The sequence below is a fragment of the Cotesia glomerata genome, linkage group LG3 (assembly GCF_020080835.1).
Source record: "Cotesia glomerata isolate CgM1 linkage group LG3, MPM_Cglom_v2.3, whole genome shotgun sequence".
Lineage (NCBI taxonomy): Eukaryota > Metazoa > Arthropoda > Insecta > Hymenoptera > Braconidae > Cotesia > Cotesia glomerata.
In genome coordinates, this window is record NC_058160.1 from 3,681,484 (window position 1) to 3,700,484 (window position 19,001).

Sequence of the window (19,001 nt, forward strand, 5' to 3'; positions counted from 1 at the left end):
ATACAATACGATTATATCATTCGCTAGTCTTCTAAACTTGAATTAATGTATACTCAAGTAGCTCAATATTTGACCGCCGCGATAAAGACAAAAAATAATTATACTAATTACAACAAAGTAAATCTAAGTAAAGGCGATGACATTTATTGTATTCAAATGTGTGTAGTTTATAATCGTCAACTTTACTGTGATTGGCGCATTATCTCATAAACGTTCTTTATACTCTTACAATCTGACATTTGGTGGTTTGAATACCTGAGAATTTTAGGCTGTATTAAACTCCAGAAAAAATTTATTTACAATTATTACTCCTTTAATTTTAATTAATTTTATCATCAAAGAACCAACTGAAATTGTTTTCTGTAGTTTTCAGAGTTAAACACTGCCTAACAACACCAAACTGTTAAAAAATAAAAAATTTCTGTTAAGCTCAATCAAGAAATATTCTAACTAAAAAAAATTAAAAACCCAAAAAATTAAAACAAATTTCCGCATAATTAAAAACACAGAACCTTTCAAATTTATCTTTTGGGATTAATTTTTCTTTAGATTATTTTCTGACCAAAAAATCCTGACCCTCCCTATCTACCTGCCTCTTATATACAAATTCTAAAAACTATCGATGCAAAAAGCTTACATGTGGTGGTGATTGAGTGAAACTGGCATTCCGGTGTGGTGCGATATCAAAGAGTCCGGCGATGGCCCAGGTCCGGGCGAGTAAACTCCTCCAGGATTGTGCTGAATTCGCTGTTCAGCCTGATTATTGGGAGGCAAGTACATGCTGATCATTTGGCTGATGTCACCACCCTGAGTAGGATTCTGCTGAGCGAGATACTCTCTTTTAACCTGAGACCCAGGTGCAGAGCTGATCGGCGTCGGAGTGTGGATTCCCGCACTGGCAGGACTCGTCGGCTCGGACTTGATGCTGCTCCCGCTGGGACTGTGGCTGGACATCTGGGAGCCAGGTTGGGCCGAGTGGTAAGGAGAGGGCGAGCCTGCAGGAATGGCGCCTCCGTAGTTGGCATATCCGTTAACGTAGCTGTTCAAAGGACTGGAGTTGCCGCCGGCCATGTGGGGAGGAATTTCGTACCTCTGGTACCCGGCCAGGTGTCCAGCGTAGGGATGCTGCGGATAGGCAGAGCCATCGTGCATCACGTACCCATTGGGCATGTACCCGTTGTAGATGTCCCTCGGAATTTGAGACTGCTGGGCCGGATTTGAAGGGTTGACCTGCCTGGGGTCCATGTTGATGAGACCTGCGTTGGTGTTCGCCATCGGGTACTTGTCCTTTTTGAGAAGGGTCTTTGTTTTCCTTCTGGGCCGGTACTTGTAGTCCGGGTGTTCCTTCATGTGGACAGCCCGGAGCCTCTTGGCCTCGTCGATGAACGGCCGCTTCTCCGCCTCGCTCAGCATCTTCCACTCGGCTCCCAGCCGCTTGGAGATCTCAGAATTGTGCATCTTGGGATTCTCCTGGGCCATCTTGCGACGCTGTCCACGGGACCAGACCATGAAGGCGTTCATCGGGCGCTTCACCCGGTCGACGTTGTTGTTTTTGCTGTTGTTGTTGTTGTTGTTGTTAGTCGGCTGGTGCTGCTGCTGGGCCGGTTGGGGCGGCTGCTGCGCCTGCTGGTGCGAGTGCTGGGCCAGGGAATGCATCGTCTGCTGCTGTTGCTGTTGTTGCTGCTGCTGCATCGCCTGCATTGACGCAAAGTGTTGTTGCTGCTGGTGGTGATGCAGAGTTAAGGCACTCAGGGCCGCTGAGTTTGGTGGACTTCCTGAAGAAAGGGCCTGGCTGTGGACTATCGGCCCCAAGGACCCGTACGGAGACATGCTCGCGTGGTGGCTCATTGGCGAGACTCCTTGGTGTGGATGTGGCGGTATCTGCCCGTGGAGATTGCCACCTTTTAAATCCGCGTCCATAGTCAACATATCCTCTTCTCTGTGTCCGTACAGCTTGCTGGCTTGTTAATTACGATAAACGATTTTAACTTGGTCCACTTCACTCTAAATGGTAATATGGTTTTGGATTGTCAGGCCCGTTAACTCATTGGGCGATAAGTTGGTCTGTTTTTTGGTGATTTTCTGGGGTTATTAGTGATGGTAGCACATTTATCAACACGATAACAAGTCACTGGTAGCGCACATTAAGTAAAAACACGAAAATATAATATTTTTCGCGAACATGTCACTCGGTGAAGCGGCTTAAGGGATCTTGATTTGTGTCAATGCACTACAGTTTTGGCACTTTCACTTATTTTAAAACAAATAGGGTGTAAGTACCTTCACCACAGTTTTATTAAATCACCGCACTATATTAATATTTATTTTATAATATTCACTGTTAATTATTAACAACAAAGTGGCTAAATATTAGCGATTGGTGACTATTAAATTCCGATAACGGTGATAGAAGAACGGGTATTAACAAACTAGAAGAATGTACTAAGTGTGTTGTACTGTGTATGTAAAAATCCACGCGCACGTTGTGTATAAAAGCGATAAGTTAAAAGAACCGCTCGCTTCGAAAGACTGAAACCGTCTGACTGTGGTGAGTTCACTGTGAATCTATTAATTCGGATGGGAGTCAGTCTCTTGCGTTTCGGGCGTCTCCGTCGCTCACACTGATCGTAAAGGCTGTCGGCTTACCCGAGAATGCCCGAAAGCTCCCCACTCGAGGAAAAGTCCCCACCACTGTGCCAGGCCAGCCATATAGAGTAGAGCGCAACGGTTGGGGAGAAGCTCCGTGCCAAGAATCGATTGGCACGCCAGCCTGCCATCATTTCTCCCGGCCAATCCGTGAAAGAGATCAAGGTGGGCGTCGCTACGGTGAGAGCCAGTCCTCGGAGCGACGTCTAGCGGACTGTAGCTCCATTATACGAACCGCCGGTCATTTTGTCTTCCCCGCGCTTACTACGAGATATCCTTAGATCTGGACCAGATTTTAGAGGATCCTTTTTTAGAGTTTGCTCCGTACTGGAGTTTATACTGCGATCATGACCCGACATGAGGGCTACTGATATTGTGGAACTTAAATTCATGCTTTCAGCTTATTGACGGTTTTAGAGTACGGATGTGTGTGCTAGATACATCGCACGGTTATCAAGTAATAGGGTCAATTAGTGGGGGGATCTTCGAGATTGTTTTTATGCTAGATTGTATTTTAATTAAAAATTAATTAATATTTAAATTGCTTCGCTGATGATTGATGAGATTTTTATTATTTTTTAATGGATTTAAAAATTAATTATTGATCATTTTTTAATAAATTTTTTTGTTTAAATATTTTTTCATCTCAAACTCTTTTATAAAATTATTTGATGATTTTTCATCTTCTTAAGTTACTTTAATGATTCGAGATGTTAGTTTGTAAGGGTTGTTATTATTAAAATAATATTTTTATTATAAATGGCTAATAAGTTGTTAACTCCAGTCTTTGAATTGACCTTGGAAGTTAACAAATTATAAAATACTTTTAATAAAAAAGTTTGAGATGAAAAAAATTAAAATATTTAAAAGAGAAATAATTTTATCATTATTAAATTTTATTCAATAAAATTTTAAAAACTACCTATTATAAAAATACAATAATAAATATTAAAATATAATTTTCACCGTGTAAAATTTCCTTATATTATCTACAAAATTTTTACAAATATTAATTATTAACGTTCAAAGGAAGTCTAATAAAATAAAATAAAAATTATATATGGAAAAAAAAAAAATTAAAGAATAATCCATATCACTGTAAATCCAAGTGTTTTAACAAAACACACAAAGTGTTTTGTTCCTATCTTGAAGCATGGTAGTCACTTAAAACAGTTCCACGTGTTTTAATTTCCTATGTTAAATGCCCATTTGTAGTCACTTTTAAAACACTTGGATTTACAGTGTAATAAAAATTTTGTTTAAAAAAAACATTTTTTTTAAATCTAATATATTTTACCTGCAAAATTATAAACATTGCTGTTGAAATTATTAATTATTATTTTTTTAAACTTTTAGATAGTGTAAAATTGCTAAAAATGAACATTATTTTAAATTCTTAATTTTATCTTGTATAGCTTTCACAGGAAAAATCCTGTTGTTATACCTATTTTTTTTTCCTTGTACTGTTTTAAATCCAATTTTTTTTTTGTATAAAATTATTTAATTGTAACATTTGGATCTATCCTATTTATTATATTTTTTTTTTTTTTTGTAGCATTAAAATTTTTCCAATTTGGCTCAAAAAAACCCTTCATTAATAGGCAATAACCTAATTACCAAAATATATTTACAAAATGTTTGGTTAATGAGTTTTTAAAAATCCCATTGTCAGCTGGGAGAATTTAAATTTACCCAATCTTTAGTCCAATTATGCATGTTAACTTAAAATTCTAATCTCATGAGTTATTGCCTCAACTTGTTGTTAACAATAATCACTAATCCTCAAGCTTAGATATGTAAGTACGTAATTACGGAACAAATAAAATTTAGCCATGTACTTAGGTAGACAGTAGACATTTTATGTTGATCATTAGAAATACTTTTAAAAGGAACCGGGAAATTTTATTTATCCATAAAATTTTTTTAAAAATTTCCCATCTAATTATAAATAATTTTTTCATGATCATTAAACTAATGGAACATTAAATATCAATAATAATGTTCGTAAAAATGTTTTCAAAAATAAATATTCAAAAAATAATCCCTTTATTGAAAAACATTCTGAGCATTTTCAGACTTGACTGTAAAAATAATCTTCAGTACTTCAAATTTTTGCTCAAACTAACCTCTAAATGTTTACATTCCATATTTTATTTTATTATATTTTAAGGATTTTTTCCCCAAGGTCAACTAAGATTTACTATCTTAAAGTATACATAAATGATTTAATGAGTCATAGTATTTTGCCACATCCTCTATCTCTTTTAACTTTGGAAAAATTTTAAGTACGTAGCAAGTCAGTATGAACCTATCTCCCCTCCTGAAAAACTACTGATGTTTCTTATGTCCAGAAATATTACACCTAAATTACAAATTTTACTCGAGTCACGTAGTTTAGACTCGATTTACTTGCTTTACCTAACTGTAGAGATTTCAATACTTGAAATGTAATCCTTGGCTACATGCGGGTAATTATATTTATGACACTCTAAAAACAGACAAATATTAGTATTGTAATCTGAGATCCTTCCAGGTAATGCCTCATTTGAACTTCTAAGAAATATTAATGAAACCTGAGCCTTTAAATTTTTGCAAAAATTTTAACTTAAATTTTAATCCAATTAATTTTTATTTGTTTATAGAATTTTGTCACATTAACAATTAAAAATAGTTTTTAATTTTTAAATTAATAAATTTTTTATTTAAAAAAATTATTTAATTATAAGGAAAATTTTTGATTTATTTTGGGATCAAATTTAACATGTAATATTTAATAGTCAGTATATTTGATTTATATAGCTGTTTTTTGTGTGATGAATGAACATTGCCCTTTAAAAGTATGTATGATTTCAAAAGTAATTAGGGAAGTGTTTGAGATGAATGAAACTTTAGAAGTTAAGTTGTATAGATAGGTTTATAGAAAGGATACTGTAGGACCTGTTGCAGAAACTGTTATTTTAATATACAGATAATCAGACAATATGTGATGTGAGACGGTGGTAGATATAGGGGCACGGTGACAATGTCGATTGTGATGCCAATAAAGCAAGGAAAAGGGATAAGGATAACAAAGCTCAAAATTTTATTTTACAAGTGATATTTTGTTTTTTGTTTCTTTTTGGAATATTGAGGAGAATTATTATGTAAATAAAATTGACTTTTAAACAAAATTATATTAAATACAAATTCTACGAAAATTTATAGTCGATTTTTAAAATAATAAATTTTATTAAAATATTGAATTTTTGAACAAGATATTTTGAATTTTAATTCATCTAAAAGTTTGTTAATGAATAAAAATTATCAATCATTTTTAATGTAGAAATTTTAGAAAGAATTTGAGTACTTATTTGAAATTTAAAAAATTATTTAGGTAAAATATTTTTTGGAGGGCAAATTGTGCTTGTATTTTTTTCGTTTTAAACAGGAACAAAATTTTTAGATACAATATTAATTTGATAAAAAATTAATTTAATTTAAATAAGCTTAAAGTTTTTAATAAAAAATGTGATTTTTATGAGTTTGATCATTTCAACTTCTAAGAAATTAATCTTGGTTTAAATTTTATTTAATTAAAGAATTTTTTTTTCAACTTTCTAAAATTATATTTTCGACTAAGTAAATTTAACTTGATTTAAAAATTTTAAAATCTTTTTTTATTTTATTAAAATTAATCAAACCCTTCAGAGCCATGTTTTTCGTCCACAGAAAAAAAAGTTATTGAATCAAGCATTTAATTTTCTTCATTTGAGTAGAAAAATTCTTGAACTAATAAATATTTCTTGATTTAAGGAAATTTTACTTGATTCAAGAATTTTTCTCTCAAGTTAAATTTTGTTTCAGTGTACAAGCAAATTTTATTCGATTAAAAATGTTTTTTAATTTTTTGCATTCTTCAAAAAAATTAACCTCTCAAAAAACAATCAAAAATTTTTCCCTTCAATAAATATTTTTATTAATCCAAAAACAACCAAAATTTATAAGCTCCCACCCTTATTTCAAAATTCCCACAACTACCAAAATAACCCTCCGCAAAAAATTCATTGTCCTGACTTAAAATCACTCACAAACAATATTCTCCTTAACGAGTTGTATTTATTACATCCTTCCAACGACGCATCCCTCATTCTTTTTTATCAATTCCTCCTAAATAAAAAAAAATCCTCCATATTCTATATATAGTATCGAATGTCCAAAAAATCCAAAGACAGTCCTCAGGGAGTAAAAAACAGTACCTATACCTCCATACACGCTTTTAAATTAAATTAGGGCGAAAACTGGCCCAGAAATTCGACACCGAGGAGCAAATCCAGCATCTCGGCACAAAGATTTCACTTGAACCTAAACCAAATTTAAGTAGGAAGGAATCTTGATCTTCTTCTTTTTCCAGCTCTGCTCACCTACTTTTACAATTCCCTTTATAATTCCTGGTAGCAGTGTTCTTCCTTAATTTAGTACCAGTAATTCAGTACAAACAGGTCCCAAATCCGAGTCGGTAAAAAAAGACCGCCGATCGTAAAGGAGATCTTCGCTGTAGTATTTTTATTTCAATCTTTATCTTTACCTGAACCTGCGCTTAAATTATATTTTACTGATCCGTGGACTTCCACGAGCGTAAACTCTGTTTTTTCCAGACATAAAGACGCTATATTCATATAGATAGAAGCTGAACCTCAACGAGGTCCCCGCCTATTCCTTTCCATTCTGTGAATCGCCCAAACCTGAATTTTTTCATAGTTGTAGTACTATGTATGTGTACAATGAGCCGTTAGATCTGACTATGACCGGTCGCTCTTTGTCTTGTTAAAGTATAAAATCACTTGGTACTATTCACTGGAGTTTTTACCGGGATTTACGACGATTTACATTCCGATACTGATACATTCTGAGTGCGCAGAGAGAAACACGAGACTGGATGAATGAAAAAGTAAACCCCCGAAACCTCGAAAAAATAATAATTCACTGATCTCTGACCTGTGATCTGTGATCCGTTCAGCGTCCTGCTGTGTATCAAACTCTGAGATAGAGCACAACCCGGCTAATAAATTTTGTTTTCTGTTTTTTGTTCGGTGAAATACGCGAGTATGTCGAGATTTTGGATAATAGAAAATTTTATTTTATTTACTCCCGATTTATCTTATTGGGGAGAGAATAGTAAATAGTTATTGTTGAGACAGGTCAGAATTTTTAGGCACTATTATGTATTTTTTGGAAGTTGGAGGAAAAATTGTTGGAGAGATAAAATATATATTTCGTGGCTTTTTATTTGTATGGAGAATTTAGCTGCAAAAATCTGATGCAAGAAAATTTTTATTTGAAAGTAAAGTTGGGAATTTTTTGAAACAAAGTATTTATCGTTATTAATTTGAGGGTTTTTTTTTAGGAAAAAAAAAATTCAATAATATTTGATTAAGAAAAAAAAATAATTTATTGATTTATGTAAAAATTTTCTAATTAAAAAAAATAAGTTTGATGGTTAATAAAAAAAATTTTAATTTAATGGATTGATGCAAAATTTTTGTATCGAAAAATAAACTTAGAAAAATTTTTAATAAAAAAATATATTTATTAGTTAATTTAAAAATTTTTCTATAAAAAAAATGATTTTAAAAGTTAAGCAATAAATCAAACAAAATCGATTTAATGGTAAAATAAATATTTTTTATTACAAAAAATGAACTCAATGAAAATTTTTAATTAAGAAAATAAATTTAAATGATTATTGTTAAATTTCTTACGAAAAATAGAAAATTTTATGACTAATAAAAATACTCATGGATTAAAAATTTAATTTTTTTTAAGTATCAAACATTTTAATAAGATATGTTAGAGCATGTATTAAAAGAAAAAGACGAGTTGTTATAACGAGATTCTCATAAATAATAATAAAAAGAAAAAAAAATAAAATAAAGGAAAAGTGATGAGTGGATTAATAAAAATAAAATTAACGAGCTCTAAATTAGATTACTCGGACAATATGATTAACTTTTTCGACATGAGGGCCATTGAGCGCGACCTGTGACGACGGTCAATTATTCAGTAGCATTGAATTGCTTGAACCCATATCTCTGTCTATTATAGTGTACGTCGACTGTTGACTGTCGGAAAAGTTCTAAACAACGCAATAGAAGGGTGTAAAAAATAGCTACGTAAGCATACTCCCACTCTTTAATTTATACCATATAAGTAAAGCCAGGATTCTCTGATGAAGATGAAGGATGTGGAGCTCTTTGAGGAGGCTGAGACGCAATTCGCGATATCATGTTCTCCAGTCTCCAGTCTCGAGTCTCGAGTCCAGGACAGGACAGATGTTCTGGATGCTGGCATCAGACCCACAAGACACTAGACAGAGACTCACCCGGACAGAGCAGGAGAAGAAAAAGCGGCGCGTAGGAATGACTGACAGCTCAATGCACCGGGACTATATGCTGCGATCGCGTCTCCTTTCTTCCTCATCCTCTCCACATTTACATCCACATCCACTCACCCTCTACATCTACTATTCGCTCATATATACTACTTATAATATATATACACGGAGAGAATTAAATAGTAAAAATGATCATCTACACTGATAGAAAAAATGTCTTGATTCAAGAAAAATTTTTTCTTCAAAATGTCATTCTTATTTTAAGTATTTCAATTATCTTAACTTAAGAAATTGATTCTTGAATCAAGGAATTTGGTTGTTTTCAAATAAGATGTATTATATAACTTTGCCCAATAATTTCTTTCTCTTGGATTAAGATAGACGGTAACATTGGTTCAAGATGTTACCGACTTGTTCCAAGTATGGCGCTACTCTTTAATTAAGATATTATTTTACTTGATTTAAGCATATAAATTTTTGTATTTTTGCTATTCTCTGTATTAATAAATATTTTTCAGCATATAAAAAAATACAAATTATTTTACTTCAAAATTTTTTTCTGACTTAAACTTTTAAAATTACACGGAAAAAAGTAAACTGTAATATTCATTCGGATTCCGGTTAATTTTTATAGTTTCAAACAGTAAAGCGGACATCGGAGTGGTAAAAATATAAATATTACAGAACTTAATGTAGCAAGTATAAAAGCCACAATTTATAATTTAATATCCAACAATAAGTGATTAGTAGCTGTCACTATAGTAAATAACGACTTTTTCATCTTAAAAAATTACAGTTTCAAACAATAAAAATTGCCATTTCAATATATAGTCCATATTATGAGGAGAAGGGGAACTTAGATGAAAGAGGAGGGAGTCCCACTCTGGGAGAATTTAACAATTGAAACAGTAAAAATTATACTTTTAAAATATACATTTTACCAGTCCAAGTAAGTCAATAATTACAGTTTGATTTTTAGCGTTGCGTTTAAAATTTACCATTTTACTTTGTAAATATTGACGTTGCTTGTATTAGAAATTTACTAACTTTATTTTATACTTTTTACATATCATAAGATTATTTTTTAGGTACGAAATGATAAATATCAAAGTTTGAATTCTTAATTATTATACTTTAATATTTTAGACATTTACATAGCGAATATTACTGTTTGAAATAGTTTTTTCTTCCAAGTAAAGAGTAAATTGTAACGTTTAAATGGTAAATATTATAAAGTGAATAGTAAAATCACGATTTTACTGTTTGAAATGGTAATTTTTAGCAGTTGATCATTACTTATTATAAATCGATTGTTATTTATTACAGTTTACTTTTGTCCGTATAAATAAAAAAATTTAATCTTGAATCAACAATAATTCTTGAAATGAAATAAAACTATTCTTTATTGAAGAGAATCGTTTTTGAATATAGAATTTATTTGTATCGATCGAAGATAACATACTCTTGAAGAATATTTTTCTTGAATGAAGATAGTTTTTTTGTCGGTGTAGTTTTTGTAGAGTTTTTTAAATTGAATTCGATAGGAATTAATATTATTTAGATTATTAAATTTTTTTTAAGAAGTGTTACACATTTGAATCAGTTACATGTGTTGAAAATCTGTTAGGAAAATTTTTAAAAAGTTTTGTATTTTAAGATAACCGAAATTTCGACCATTTAAAAATGGTAAGTTGTTTACTTTTAGAAAGAAAATACAATTTTTAGTTTTATTGTTTGCAGAAAAAAGCAGGCCGTAAATTCCAGGTGTAGAGGTAAAAGTTTTCGAGTTCAAATGTGTTAAACATGAGTTGCATTTATTACTTGTAACTTAATCCCTAAATTTACAGCTAGCTTAAGAGTGTAACACTAATAAATTTTTAAGAATTATTTATGTAAATTATTGTACTTAGAGGGAGAGAGTAAGTTTAAAATTTTACTTAATTTATGAGGACTAAATTTTAACATATTTTAATTTGTAAAATTTAAGGAGAAAATTTTTTTTCTGAAGTTTGATGTTAAACAAAATTTTAATACAATTTTTATAATAGATGTTTTTAAATATTTGTTATTAAAAAATTTTTAATAATTAATAAATTAGTCACATTATTAACAAAATAAAAATTTTTTTCTATACACAGAAGAAAATTTTCTTGAAACAAGACAATTTTACTTCATCCAAGATAAATTTTTTCTTTATAAATATTTTCCTGTCGAAAAAATTTAGTCTATAATCAATAATCTTTTCTTTTTTTTCTTTAGAAGAATTATAAATCATGTAAAATTTAGTTCAATTTTTAATAAAATTTTTTTTTTGAGCTTTTCAAACAGAAAAATTGTTGATAATATTTGTAATTATTAATAAAACTCATATTCTCACAAAATAAGTATTTTTTATTATAAGATTTTTGCTAAAAATTTATGAACTACTTATAAATATTTAAAATTTTTCAACAAAAATTAAAAATTATTTAATTATTAAAATTATTACAACCAGTGTGACAGCAAAAAAAAGACAATTTCTGGGAATTGAAATAAAATAAACTCCTGTATGAATTGTTTTAAAATTTTAAGGGTATATTAATACATATATTAAGAATATACAGAAAAATTTTTAAAGAAAAAAATTAAATATTTTCTGAGTTACACGCGATCCTCGACGGCGTTAAAAAAAGTCCTCCACTGCTGGAGTGATTCCGGCCTTCCCCGTGGATAAAACAAAAAAAAACAAAAGTTCTCGTTAAACTAGAAGATATTGACCGCACGATGACCCACGGTCGAAAAAAAATATCAAAAATTGACAAAATGGCGGCGTTTAAAAAAAAAAAAAGTTGAATTTTACCCAAAATTTTGGTCGTTTTTGGCCTGCCAAAATTCGATTTTTGATCAGATCAAAAAACTGGAGGGTCATCATATGGAGAATCATATACAAAACATGCAGAAAAAAATTGGTAGTGATCGGATCATTTATTTTCGAGTAATCACTCCAGCAAATTCGAAAAATGCTGTTTCGAGAAAAACGCGTTTTTCTGTCGCTAATGCAACGATTTAACTGCCAAGCGGCTACTCTTTAAATGGCTATAACTCAAAAACTATTTGAGATATCGATTTAAAATTCGAGTATGTTATTTTTAAAGGTATAATCTATCGAAATATGAAAAAAAAATCGATTTTTTGAAAATTTCACACTGGTTGTGCCCCTTTATAAATATCTAAATATGTAGATGCATATATAAAAATAAAAATAAAATAAAACTTGACAGCAAAAAGAGCAGAAGACATTTGATACCGACATGAAAATGCAGGCAGGCGATCTCTTATTTGGTCTTAACGCGAGGACATCGCCGAATAAGTACAGCTATACATAAGGGAGGATTCACGACAACGATAGCAATGTCATGGCGGCCACCGGAAATAGCCGGCACTATCGGCCGTCCGGCCGGAAGGACTGCCGTCACCGCAGAAAGAGTTCCAATCTTCTATTCAGTGTCTCCCTCTGTCCCCGCGTTTACCGACTTGTCCTCGGTTACCGCGACGGCCTTCCAACCTTTACCGTCTCTACCTCGAGATACTCACAACACCACATATATATCTACATATGTGCCTAGTATACATTTATATACATACATTATAACCCACCTCTCTTCCGTTCTCGTGACGATACAACCTCCGAGAAGAATAGATCTCCGTGTGTTGGAAAAAAGTAACGTCAAAGTATTGAGAGCAGGAAGTTAAAACACCCTCGTATTTTTATTTTTTATTTTTTATTTTAAAAAAAAACTGTCCATCTTTCAATAATATATTATTTATTATAACTGTACACTGATAAAAGAATTTTTGAATATTTAATAAGCTTTATTAACTGTTTCATATTTTAAAAAATAATTTATTAACAATTAATAAATTATTTTTAATAAAAAAATTTGTTAATATTTATTAAAAGTTAATAAATTATTTATTGATTGCAATTTATTAATTATTATAATAAATGTACTTTTATTCCAAAAAAAATATTTATTGATAATTAATAAATAAATAAATTCATTAATAATTGATACATTTTTTTATAAATTTATAAACATTATAAACATTAATGTATATTTATTTTTGAATTTATAATGTATGGTATGTACAGTATATGGCACGGTACTTAGTATTTGAGTTGAGATTATGCTTGGACGATACATCATTGGCCGTCAACGGTATCCCCGCATGTAATCCTCCGCATCCATCAAGCCCGCGTACTGATGATGACGCTGCGGAGTTGAAAGCTGAGAGGATTATTGGACGCGGACCGGATCGTGATCGATGTGCCGTCCTCCTGGAAAAGCCGCTCAGATATGTGTGATGTGTGATGTTTGCTAACGCGTCTTTACTTATGTTATTCGCGCTCAGTAGTATTCCCATTGGATTAGTTTAAACTATTAATGCATGGGATAAATTATTGGAAATTATTAATGTACAAATGTTAAAAGTAATGAAATTATGTTTTTTTTTATTGTGAATTGCAAAAGTAGAAATTTGAAGAAAAAATCTTGAAGCAAGAATTTATTTTATTGTATTTTTAATATTTTATTAGCAGCAGGATATTCTGCGCTGACAGACAATTTTATTTAATACACGGAAAAAAGTAAACTGTAATAAATAACAGTCGATTTATAATAAGTAATGATCAACTGCTAAAAATTACCATTTCAAACAGTAAAATCGTGATTTTACTATTCACTTTATATAATTTACCATTCAAACGTAACAATTTACTCTTTACATGGAAGAAAATACTATTTCAAACAGTAATATTCGCTATATAAATGTCTAAAATGTTTAAATATAATAATTAAGAATTCAGACTTTGATATTTATCATTTCGTACTTAAAAATGATCTTATGATATGTAAAAAGTAAAAATAAAGTTAGTAAATTTCTAATACAAGCAACGTCAATATTTACAAAGTAAAATGGTAAATTTTAAACGCAACGCTAAAAATTATACGTCGAACGGTAATTATTGACTTGCATTGACTGGTAAAATGTATATTTTAAAAGTAGAATTTTTACTGTTTCAAATAATAAATTCTCCCGGAGTGAGACCCCCTTCTCTTTCATCTGAGTTCCCCTTCTCCTCATAATATGGACTATATATTGAAATGGCAATTTTTACTGCTTGAAACTGTAATTTTTCAAGTTGTAAGAGTCGTTATTTACTTATAGTGACAGCTACTAATCAGTTATTTTGGATATTATATTATAAATTGTGGCTTTTATACTTTCTACATTAAGTTCTGTAATATTTATATTTTTGCCACCCCGATGTCCGCTTTACTGTTTGAAACTATAAAAATTAACCGGAATCCGAGTGAATATTACAGTTTACTTTTTTCCGTGTAGTAATAAAAAAATTTATTTGGACTTGAAAAGAAAACTTCGTTAATATTAATAAAATTATATACCATATAAATAAAATTTTATTAGTATTTAATAAAATTTTCTTAAATACTAATATATTTTTATTAAAATAGCCACGAGTGTCGCTTTCATTTACTGTCATTTATACGAATATTAAGTCATTAAAACAAATCTAATCTAAAAAAAAAAAAATTAATATTCATCAATTAATTATAATATATTTTTACAGTAAAATCTTTTAATAAATATCGCAATAAATAAATAGTATAAAGATTTTTCAACGAGACATCCTAACCTAACTTACTTGTTTACTTCCCCTTCCCCTTTATTAGTCAAATAAACGTTTTATTAAATAGTAATAAAATTTTATTACTATTAAATAAAATTGTCTTTCAGTTTGGAGGATGAATTATTGAAATAATATTTTGGATAAAATATTTTTGATAAAATTTTGTTTTTCGATATTTTTGATATTTATATTTAGTATGATGTTTTTAACAAAATTTTTTTGACAATATAATTCCCATGATATTTTTAAAAGATATTTTTTTAAAAACTTTTTGGACAGAATAGTTTTTGATGATATTCTTTTAATGATATTTTTGTAATAATATTTTAAAAATATTAACAGAATGTATTTGATATGATATACTTGACACGATATTTAAAATTCAATAATTTTAACATCGTATTTATTTTTCACATAATATTTTCAATAAATGTTTTTAAAAAATCAAAAAAATAAATTTGTACCTAGTCACCAAAAATATCAAAAGAGTGATTTCAATTAAATAACCGCAATAAAAGTAATATCAATTGAATTATTATTTATTTTTTGGAGCATGATTTGCAAAATGAAGAGATTTACTCCATAGAATAATAGACACGCCTGACTTGTAGATCTTTGTACACACAAACATACTGTAAGCATATCGCTTAACGTTTATCAAGTGTATGAATTAAATTGCCGTTTTATAACCCCTGGGGAACCTCATCTATATCCTGTACAATATATCCCGCGATGACGGGAAAGAATAGTACCCGCGGGGACCAAAATACACGAAACAATCGACGCGTAACATGACACTTTTGAATTCTAATACTTAATTGTTTTTTTATCAACACAACTTTTGTTTTTGTTCTAAAAACTCGGTACATAACATATACACGCAAAATTAAGTACCAAGTCGGGCTGTTTAAACTCGTTCTAAATTCAAGGATCATTACGATGCACGTTTAAAAACGGGTGAGAAGAATGAATGCTACATATATATATATATATATATATATATATACATTTACATTTACATATACATATATGTACAAGAAAATTCATTGGGGATGACAGAAGCCAGAAGCTCCAGTGAGGTACTCAGCATTCACTACCCGACCAAGCAATCACGCTGCCTTAAATTTTCATCGAGTCCTTTTTCGTCTCACGATAAAATTTCCTCTCACGCGAAATTAAACTCGCGGTCAAGACCGCAGCTAATTAAAAGTAAAATTAAAATTAAAATGACATTGTAATTTAATTGTTGTTATTAAATTTCTCAATGGTTATTGTAATTTTAATGGCTGATTAATGATTTTCATACAAACAATATTTAATGAGTGTATTAATAATTAATTACCTTGCGAATGAAATGGTAATTATCAAAATGAATAATGTAATTTTAATTTAGACTTTCAATATGCATTAAATTAATTTCAGTTAAATTTAAGAATCATAAAAAAAAAGTTTCACCCGATTTTCGATGAAAATTTTAGCTTTAAATTGTTCATAAAAATATAAAGTATAAATTGTTAATCTTTGGATCAATTACTAAAAAATACAGTTGGAGTGCACAACCCCATCTATTTGGGACTCAAACGAATGGGTTTGCACACTCTTACCCACTGCGCACACTTACCCCACATAACCTTAAAAAAATTGTTTTAAACTTAGAAAAATTTTCGATGTTAAACATCTAAAATAGAATAAAATTTGCCATTGTTGAAATAAGTAGTTTTATAATTGTGTAATTAGAATTAATAATTATTTAATAGAAGTTTCTGTAATAAAGTATCGTAATATTCCTAATGTTAATTTTCGTTGTTATTATTGAGGATGCACAGAAAAAAAATGTTCTTAAATCAAGTATATAATTTTGAAGAACTTAATATTCTTGATTTGAGTAGAAAAATTCCTGATTTAAGGAAATTTTACTTGATTTAAGAATTTTTCGTCTTAATCCAAGACAATTACCCTCTTCAAAATTATATTCTTGGTTCAAGAATTTTTCTCTTGAATCAAGTTAGTTTTTTTTTCAGTGTGGTAACGGTTACTATCGAGGATAATGATTTTATATATAAAGTTTTTCATAGTTTAGATGATAACTATTATAGTTTGTGATGGTAACTGTTACCATCTCTCAATTATTTGCATTTTAAATATCGTTTTAGAGATTATAAAGTTTATAATGAAATTGACAATTGTAAATTTTTAATTTAATGAGTTAATTCTGATCAACAATATTAATATTAGATAATAACATTTATAATATTGATGATGTTTATAAATATTTTCAAGAACAAAATTTCACAGCTGTTATTAATATAAAGAATTGAAAATTAAATTAGATGGTTAGTAGATACTTTAATAGATATTGTTTATAAAATAACCCAGGTAGTATCAATTCTTATCGAGTTCAATAAAAAAAAACTCTACAATAACTCAATAACTAAATCATTATTATTACTATTCAATTCTCTCCGTATAGTTTTGATCCAATAATTGGATTTGAATTTGGATTTTTGTCTCAATAGTAACGGTTACTATCGGAGATAATGATTTTTTATATGAAGTTTTTCTTAACTAAGATAATAACTATTATAATTTGTAATGGTAACTGTTACCATCTCTCAATTATTTACATTTTAAATATCTTTTTAGAGATTATAAAGTTTATAGTACACTGAGAAAAAAAAATACTTTTACCCAATTAACGATTTCTTGGTTCAAGAAACTCGCTGACGATCAAATATTCTATTATTATTAATTATTAATTTCTGAAGAGAAGAACATCAATATTTATCTTCGAATAAAAGATAAACAAAAGAATAGCTTTATTTAAATTAAGTAAAAATTATTTCAATCAATTTAACAATTTCTTCTTCTTGAGCTAAGAATATATATTCTTGAAAATTTTCAAGAACATAAATTCGTGTATCAAGAAAATTTTCTTAATAAAAGTATTTTTTTTCAGTGTAAAATTGACAATTGTAAATTTTAAATTTAATGAGTTAATTTTGATAAACAATATTGATATTAGATAATAACGTTTATAATATTGATGATTTTTATAAATATTTAAAAAAATAAAATCTATCAGTAACTATTAATATAAAGAATTGTAAATTAAATGATAGATTTGGTAGATACTTTCATAGAGATTGTTTATTTAGTAACCTAAGTAGTATCAATTTCTATCGAAGTAAATTTAAAAACTCTACAATAATTAGATCATCATTTTTTCTAGTTAATTCCCTTCGCATGTACAATAAAAAAGAAATTTTTTTTTAGTCTAGGTGCGTATAACCTTCTAATTTTAAAACTAAAAATTTCATGAACAATTAAAATTTTTTTTTCTAATAATAAAGGATTGCTGTAGATAAAATATTATCAATTTAATAACAGAAGACTTGCTAATATAAGCCTAAATCTAAAATGTTGGGTAATTCAGGATGATTCAGGTATGCTCTGCTCAGTGTTTTCAGTTCTGTTGAGTGCTGCTGAATCGTGTCACCTATATACATCAGCTTCACAAAGAGATTGTCGGTGACGAGGGAGAGACGTGATTGGTGGATGTGTGGGTCTCGCGAGCGTACACGTGTGCCGCGATGGGGTATGCCCTGCATGGCAGCAGAGTTTACGCAGGATGAAGGATGAAGGACGGAGGATGGAGGATGGAGTATCCAGCATCACCGGGTAGCCGGCTTGGGAGAGAAAGAGAGGGTGAGTTATTGCGAGGGTTGGAGAAGCCATCTGCATCCCGATGAATGCTACTAGTTCTCCCCTTGTCGACGAACCCCCTTCGCACTTGGAAAGTTGGGACAACCCGCGAGCCAGCCGGACCCGGACTACTCAATCCAGGGGCTCTCAACTTTATTATTTTACTTTACTTAACCGTATTTTACCTTTGTTCAAGTTCGTACGTTTATTGATACGCAATTCATAATTTTAAATTATATGCATTACAAATTCAATAACTTCTATTGTTTTTTTATTATTAATAATTTAAATTTATGTTAAAATTTTATTGAAAAAATTTTTTTAGAAATTATAATTAAGGGTTTATTTGAAATTGAGAACATAATTATAATAAAAATGAATTTTTTGTTGTTTTGTAAAATAATTTATTTGAACCAAAAAATCAAGTGTCAAAAAAATGAAAATAAATTATTTTTTATATTTTGTAAAAAGAAAAAAAAACAGAAATTTGTTGTAATTTTTAATTTGTTATTAAACTTGATTTTTTTGATTCAAATAAACAATTTTTTCAAAAAATAAAAAAATAAATTTTTATAAAATTATTTTTATCAG

General features: G+C 29.6%; 1 protein-coding gene across 10 annotated transcripts in view; it reads right to left on the bottom strand.

Moving 5' to 3' along the window:
* Nucleotides 1–19,001, bottom strand: part of LOC123260774 (transcription factor Sox-2-like) — a 375,090-nt gene that overhangs the window by 119,388 nt on the left and 236,701 nt on the right. For 3 of the 10 annotated variants that reach the window (XM_044722103.1, XM_044722104.1, XR_006508510.1), the window contains exon 1: nucleotides 638–2,631. The exons of the other annotated variants lie outside the window; for them this stretch is intronic. In XM_044722103.1, coding sequence (XP_044578038.1) covers nucleotides 638–1,929 — 1,292 coding nt within the window. In that variant the 5' untranslated portion in view covers nucleotides 1,930–2,631. Of the gene's footprint in view, nucleotides 1–637; nucleotides 2,632–19,001 lie in introns of those variants that run through there. 10 annotated transcript variants of the gene reach the window in all.